The sequence below is a fragment of the Salvia miltiorrhiza genome, chromosome 2 (genome assembly GCF_028751815.1).
Source record: "Salvia miltiorrhiza cultivar Shanhuang (shh) chromosome 2, IMPLAD_Smil_shh, whole genome shotgun sequence".
Taxonomy (NCBI): Eukaryota; Viridiplantae; Streptophyta; class Magnoliopsida; order Lamiales; family Lamiaceae; genus Salvia; species Salvia miltiorrhiza.
The window spans coordinates 54,054,016-54,061,964 of record NC_080388.1 but is presented as its reverse complement, the minus strand read 5'-3'; the positions used below and the strand labels follow the sequence as shown (position 1 = coordinate 54,061,964).

Here is a 7,949-nt window from a genome sequence, read left to right as displayed (position 1 = left end):
GCGGGTTAATTCGCCTATTAAGGAAGTTGATTTTGATAATAAATCCATTTCTTCTCCGGATGACATGGCGAGTCGTATTATTAGGTTAGAGGAGCAAGTTAATAAGGGATGCAGCTGCTCTCGGAGCAGAAGCGCGGACGTGGTCGTCCAAAGGGCTCGGTAAAGGGACGAGAGCCTATACATGCAATTCCGGAAGGTTGTATTAAAAGTCGTCTCAGGAATGCGGAAGAAATGGGTAACAAACCGATGGAGTTTGTGGTTGACGTCACCAATAGGCCTAGTATGATTGCAATGAATAATGTCGTCCATAGGCGTTGGTCGGATGATTTGGATAATGATCCTGACTTTCCTTTTTGAGTTGTTCTCCTTCGCTTTTTAAGTTTTGTGCCCTTAGTCTGCATATTGTGCTTTCAAGGGATGTTTTTTCTTTTTCACTTTATAATAAACCTCAATTTAATAATAAAGCCTTATTTTAATTACTCGTCTGAAGAAAAGTAACACTGCTTGTAGAAGCTGAACAAGACACAGGTTTAACTAGCTGAGCTAGTTATTTCCACCCATTAATATATGTCTTATTGCACCATGCAATATATCATATCGTAAGCAAGATCATCTCTCTCTCTCTCTTAATTAGATAGAGTTGGAACAACTTATTAACGAATCAGAAGAAAAATTAGATAGGAATTTGGAACTGCTTTTGAGACGTAAAGGAGATGAGGAAAAATTGTGAACCACTTTTTTTTTACAAGACCATCTGTTTTAACATAATAGTTGAAATTTGAAATCGTTGTAATGATATAATCACTTTTCATACCAATAAATCGAGATATCGAGAGCAATATTAACTCGAATTTAATTTGATTATTTATCCATGATATGAAATCAGTGACTCCAAGTCTCCAACCTGCAATCAATGATATAAACATTTTACACTTTGCGTTGCTTTCGTCACCGAGTGCCGTTGTCTTCGATGGTTTATCATGGAAAAAAAGTGGTAAACAAAATTTCAGTCTTTTAACTTTTTTTTTCTCTTATTTTTTATAAAATAAAATTTGATCTTTACTTATTCTTTTTTACATTACAAAAAAGAAATAATATAATCACATTAAAAATAAATAAATATTATTATCTATAGGTGTAATCGAATCAAGTCGAACCTAATAATGGTGTGTTCAAGTTTAATTTATTAGTATCGAGTCGAATCCCGAATTTTATTTATCGAAAAGGCTCACAAAAATCGAGCCTATACGAACCTTCTAAATTTATATTTGTATTTAAAATATTGATTATTTTTTTAAAAAATAAATTATTTTATTTAAAATAATAAATATATTAATTATTTTCTTATAACAAACATAGTTAATTAGAGATTCAATACAATTATTATTAATCTATATAGTATATAAAAGAGGAGTTTTCTCCCTCCATTTTTTATCTCTTTTTTCCCATCATTTTTTTTACTATTTTTTTCTTTTTTATATATATAATTTTAATTCTTTTCTAAATATTGTCAAATTTAATTTATATAAAAAATTATTCAATGTGCATCATAAGTTTAAGTTCGTCAGAAGATCTTTAATATGGTATAAAAATTATCAAAAATGAATTTAAAATGAATAGGTTATCAAAATTTTAAAATATTTTATTTTCTTTCTCTTTGTTAAAATTTTACTACTTTTATTTATGTTTGTATATAAAAATATTTATTTATTATTATTATGTGAAACTCTATAATAATAATGTGTAATATTAATTTTCATTATCAAATTTTATAAAATAATTTAATAACTATAATTATCATTACACTTTATACATAACTGAATACGTTTTTAAATTCGGAATTTTATTGAGTAATTAGTATTTTATTTTTAAATTATATTTTGCATTTATTATATTTTATTTTTGTTTAATATTTACATTTATTTATTTAAATATATCATTTAATTTCAATTTCGCCGTGCATCGCACGGATGGTCGTACTAGTTTTAGTATATAAATATAAGTTGTACCTACTAATAATTTATATTTTTCAAGCTGAATAACTTAACGAACGTGTTCATGAGCTAACAAGCTGATTACTATCAAATTCAAGTTTGATTTGCTTATTTATCGAACTTCTCTAAACAAAATTGAACGAGCTTTTTTCGAGCCGAGCTCCGAATAATTTGCAAGCGGCTTGATTTATTTACAGTCCTAATATTATCTCTCCTTTATAATGAAAAAAAAAAGAACGAGTAAGAGTTAAATTCTATTTTATAAATAATAATAAAAAAAAAATTAATGGTGAAATTTTGATTATTCCAGCATTTTCCACGATACGTTTACAATAAAATAAAAGGCACCTAAAAGAACTTGCGTTGCTTTGAAGGCAAACATTTAACACTGGCGTTCACTTTACTAGTTTACTTTGCCACTCCGTCTGGCAACAAAGCAGAGCACTCACCGCAACTACAAAATGTATCTCGAATTTGCACAAATTCTAGCTCAAATCAAAAAAGAAATTCCACCATATGATTTAAAGTACAGCAAAACAAGAATCAGCAGCCATTTCTTGAATTGAACAGAGCAAAATAATGATGGGTTTTTCCCATCTTGGGCTGTTCTTACCTGTGCTGATTTTTCTTCTTCAAATTCTTGAATTTGGGCAGACTCATTTGGTTTCCAAAACCCAATTGTCAGAAGAAAATTCTTATGCATCAGCGTTGGGTGATCCTGGGATGAAGAACCCGAATTCAAGATTTGCATTTGAAGCTTGGAATTTCTGCAATGAAGTTGGAGTTGAGGCGCCAAACATGGGAAGCCCAAGAATGGCTGATTGTGCTGATCAGAACTGCCCTAAAATTGCAGGTATATTGCAAAAATTCTATTTTTTCAATGTCTTCCACAAGATATGATGCAGTTTTTTATTTATTTATTTATTTTATTTTATTTATTTGGGTTATGGACTTTGCGGTATTTATTTGCAATGATAAAATGGGACAAACACATTGGAGTTTTGTTAAGGACTATGAGGGTGTTTGGCTAAGCTTATATTAGAGAGCTTAGCTCCAACAACTTTACATAAGTTGTTAAAGCATTTGGATAATTGAGTTTATGATGGAAACACCGAACCGTAGTAGAGTTATTTTTGTAAAATGATTGTTGTTTATGATACTATGAAAAATTAAGTTGGGGTTCACAAACTTATGTTTTAGTAGCTTATGAACTATTGAAACTTATTTTTATAGCTTGCAAGTTGTTTAAGAGCTTATTTAAGGAGCTTAGCTCAGCCAAGCTCCCTCTATAGTCTATATCATCTGTACCCTTGTTGTGTTTTTAATCTCATGATTCGTTTTCGTGTACAATATGATATCATTATTATAATGCATGGTGGCACACATTTGAAATGAAATACGAGATTGGTGCACATTGGTGTAGGAGATATTATGCCATTGAGGCTATATGTTGTTGTTATGCACATGGTGTTTGCATTTGAAATGAAATTCAAGATTGGAGCACATTGGCGTAGGAGATGTTGAGTTATGGAGCTTGAAAGTTCGCCCGGCCCATGTTTTATAAGGGTGGTTAGTCAGTTCGGCAGAATCCTTACTAGAGTTGGATTATGGTTGAAGTCCTATAATAAATAGCTGCCTAATCTCCATGTAATTGTATCTTAAAATATTCTAGTGGACAATCCCTCCTTGGTAGCGCCTCTAGATGTGATCATGTAATGACGAACTGGGTAAACAATTTGTGTGTTTTCTTTGCTTTTGTGATTAATTCATAACAGGAGATGATATGCAATTGTGGTCATATGGTAATATTATGGGTTATTCATAGTCTGTATCTTCAATTTTCAGCAATTTCTAGAAACATTTTCACTTCAAAAACCCTCAACTTCGAAAAGTTTGATTTATGTCCCGCCTTACAGAATTTGGACTCTGGCGACGGAATAATGAGTCACCATGCCAGAATCTGCATTATTAAATTATGAAATTTCGAGGTTATATGATATTGTTATGGCTTATGCAGATTGATTACAAAGAATACATTTGAGTAATTCATGCTGCAAAATGTAGCTTCGCTTGTTTCTCGGAGAAGTGTGTTGATGCTACTATTACTGAGATGAGTTTATAAGCTGAATTTACAAAGATTTTGTTGATGGCCTTTTGAGTCATCATCGACTGATTATTTGAAGACTTTTGCTATTAGCTTAGATGCTTAGTTGATTATGTTAGATATGATGATTGTAACTCTTACAATTTACTACCGATATTCACATAAAGAAAATCAAGCTGCTTCTGCCTCTGCCTTTATGAACTTGAATGATCGCGTTTATGATTCCGTAAACAGATGATTCGAGTAGTTCGCTCATTGATTCGAGAAGCAAGTGTGTAATACACCATAGAGTGAAGGATTCAGACAACAGACTGAGAACTGGTGACAGATTCCCTATTAGAGATTTCAAGTCGTTCACAGATCCTGATGCTTATGCAGTCGAGAAGGAGCTTTACCTCGGAACGCTATGTGCCCCTCCTGATCCTGCCAATTCTTGGTATTTTTGGATGATCATGCTGAAAAACGGCAACTTTGACAAGAACACAACACTCTGCCCCGAGAACGGGAAGAAGGTTGCAAAAATAGTCACAGACCGGAGTTTCCCTTGCTTCGGTGAAGGGTGTATGAACCAACCCCTCATGTTCCATAACAAGTCCAAATTGGTCTCGTTTTCCGACAGCAGTGATTCTATGGTTGGAGGGTTTTACGGGACGTATGATCTTGATGCTGATCTGAGCGCAGGTGCAGGAGAAAACTCTTTCTTCTCGGCTTCGTGGCAGAAGAATTTGAGCACAGGTAGTTGGATCCTATCGCAGAAGCTCACAACGTCAACTAAGTACCCTTGGCTTATGTTGTATCTGAGGGCAGATGCGGCGGAAGGATTCAACGGAGGATATCACTACAACGGGCGTGGAATCATGAAAACGGTATGTTTTAGTAGTTTATCCTTTCTTGTTTGGATAAGTCTGACTTTCTAGTCCAAATCATGCACGTTTTTCATACATGCCTCATTTTGGAAAGTGTAGCACTAGGGCATTTCCGAAAAACACGCGCTTAATCTGGGCTAGAAAGTGATATTTACCCTTGTTGTTACGCGACCCAGCTGCCAGAATCTCCGAATTTCAAGGTGAGACTGACACTGGATGTCAAACAAGGCGGAGGTCCCAACAGCCAATTCTATCTGCTTGATATCGGAGGTTGTTGGAAGAACAACGGCGATCCTTGTGACGGGGACGTTCTGACGGACGTGACGCGATACAGTGAAATGATCATCAACCCTGCAACAACTAGCTGGTGTCGTCCTGATAATCTCGTCTCGTGCCCACCGTACCACACAAGTCCCACCGGAGAGATGATACACAGAAACGACACGTCTCGATTCCCTTATTCTGCGTATCATCTCTACTGCGCTCCTGGCAATGCTCAGTATTTGGAGAAACCCTATGACATCTGTGACCCATATAGCAACCCGCAGGCGCAGGAGCTCGTGCAGATTCTCCCTCACCCCGAGTGGGCCGTGCATGGCTACCCTAAAAGAAAAGGAGACGGGTGGATTGGAGATCGGAGAACTTGGGAGCTCGACACCGGAGCCCTCTCTAACCGTCTGTATTTCTATCAGGTAGGATGGATTTTGTTCTGATATGTTCTTGATATAGAGTCTATCATTGAGTATGGATGCATATAATCTTGAAAATCGAGTTTAATTCTTCTCTTGACTCTTGTGCAGGATCCAAGAACAAAACCAGCAAAACGAGTGTGGATTTCAATCAATGTTGGTACAGAAATATATGTTAGCCCAGGTGGGGTTACTGCAGAATGGAGTGTAAGTGATTTCGACGTTTTGGTTCCAAACAATGGTGAAGAGGAATACATGTAGAGAGTGACGTAATTTTGCATACTTTTCTTTTTTTACATATTCGATCTACCCTAGGTAAATATCATTTTCACAAAGGGGCTCTTGGGGCGTCGATGCTCTTAAGAGCCCCTCCTCCACGCTCGTGACCTCTAAAAATTTCATTTTCAATTCTCTCCATTTCTCCAATTTAAATGCATTTCAAACTTAAATTGAAATATTTCTTCATTAAATTTGAATTTGAACAATAATTAAAAAATTAGATTTAAATTACAAAAAAAAAAAAAAAAAAATTGGTTCCATCACCGTTGATTCTTGACTTCTTCAACGAGTTCCATTTTTTGAAGAAGAAATGGAGAGGGAGTATGAATGGTTTTGTAAAAATGGTGGATGAAAGTGTAGTATTTATAGATTAAAAAAAATGCCTTCAAGACCGTTGCTGAACGGTAAAACAAATAAAAAAATTAAATTCAACTGAAAGAGCTATTATTTAAAAAAAAAAAAAACTTTTAATTTTTTCTTTTAATAAATGATGCACGCATAGCACGTCGCTAGGCTCTAAGGACGCCGGCTCAATTCTGGAATTAGCACCCCCGCTGCTCGAGGCTCTAAGAATAAAAAAATAAAATAAATAAAACGTTGCAATATTATCGAAAAAATCCCGTAAGTTGATTTTATTGATAAAAAAGAAAATGGCTAAGAATACAATTGAAGCTCACAAATACTAAGAAGTAGTATTACTGATAAAGCAAAGGTGATGACAACAATTGTAGAATTCAAATTACAACATAATTTCAACATAAAATAAAATAAGGCTTGATTATTTGCTAAATCATAAAATTGAGATCTGTAGTTCCAAATTTGGTAATTGATATGACTTGCGAATTTCCCATAAATCAAGCAGTTTGATGATGAAATAGATAGTGGGTAATGGGTATAGCCTAAAACAGGATGAGGTATAGAGTATCATATTTGTTTAAAGGAGCATTCACCTGAAACCTCTTAGGCAAGACAAGATGAGTGCGCCATTCATCCTTGGCTTGGGTCGACCATGTGGTAGTAAAGAAGCGCAATTCAATTGCTAAGATACTTTACCTCCAACCACTAGGTTAGAGTTGGAATCCATATAGTTGGTGAAAGGAGAGAGCATATTTGAGCCTCGACACCGGTTCCGTACTCATCTGTCAAGAACTGGTCTACCAGATAGCCGCGCAGCTCGACCTGCGAGATAGGTGAAAACGAGCACCGACCTGCTTCCTTGATTGACAATAGGCGACAATGTTTGTCCGTGGATGATATCGGAATGTTGCAACATCCCCGACTCTTTCCACCACCTAAACTATGTCGTTTCAGTATATCATTCAAGATTCCCCAAGTGTGAGGACCAAATGTTCACTGCTTTTCATTACACAGGCTCTCCGAAAACGAGCTGAGGCCTCCAAAACATGGCAAAGTGCTATGTTTTTTGCGCATGGATGGAGTATAAAATATTGGGCAAATGGTTTTTAATACCCACTTTTATAATACATCTATCAAATCTACCCACCTATACAAAACATCTATGAAAAATATGTTGGATTTGTATACTGAAAGCAAGAACGTTTTATGCTTGTATACAATGTTTCCTAAGTTCACTATCTAATCTCCTATCTGATTGTGTTCATGATTGCATATGTATGTTCTTTATCTCTATATAAGTAGATTATATGGTGTGTTGTAGATCACAGAAGACCATATAATTGGAATAACCTTAAGAGATATAATATGATCACAGCCGAAATAACTCCAGGACAAGTTATTGGTTTAGGCTGCAGTATAGATGGAAGTAGTTTGTCTTGGCTACTTGTCTATACTGGTACGTCATTACGTATTGATAGGACCACAGTTTGAGATGTATTCTTCTATCTGACTTAAGTGAAGAATCAAGATCTCGGTGACTTATAAATCTTAATACTAATAAGTATTCAGATATATATGTTAACTCGTATATCACTTTGACTTACTATGGGTGAAGGTTATATACTAACTCGAGTACTCTGTATCTTGGGTGATAGCGGTT

At 35.0% G+C, this 7,949-nt stretch overlaps 1 protein-coding gene across 1 annotated transcript; it reads left to right on the top strand.

The window, feature by feature from the left end:
• The first annotated feature begins 2,361 nt into the window (after positions 1–2,361).
• LOC131010262 (uncharacterized) lies at positions 2,362–6,064 on the top strand. The gene is made up of 4 exons (XM_057937710.1): positions 2,362–2,847; positions 4,333–4,964; positions 5,141–5,656; positions 5,765–6,064. The coding sequence occupies exons 1-4, from the start codon at positions 2,574–2,576 to the stop codon at positions 5,912–5,914; spliced, it is 1,572 nt and encodes a 523-aa protein (XP_057793693.1). The 5' UTR covers positions 2,362–2,573; the 3' UTR covers positions 5,915–6,064.
• The last annotated feature ends 1,885 nt before the right edge of the window (positions 6,065–7,949 follow it).

Bases quoted from the DNA above. Each gene is read 5' to 3' on its own strand.
- LOC131010262 (XM_057937710.1), top strand. From the start codon at position 2,574: ATGATGGGTTTTTCCCATCTTGGGCTGTTCTTACCTGTGCTGATTTTT. The intron at 4,965-5,140 runs GTATGTTTTAGT...TACGCGACCCAG, and splicing joins GGCGTGGAATCATGAAAACG to CTGCCAGAATCTCCGAATTT. The intron at 5,657-5,764 runs GTAGGATGGATT...ACTCTTGTGCAG, and splicing joins ACCGTCTGTATTTCTATCAG to GATCCAAGAACAAAACCAGC.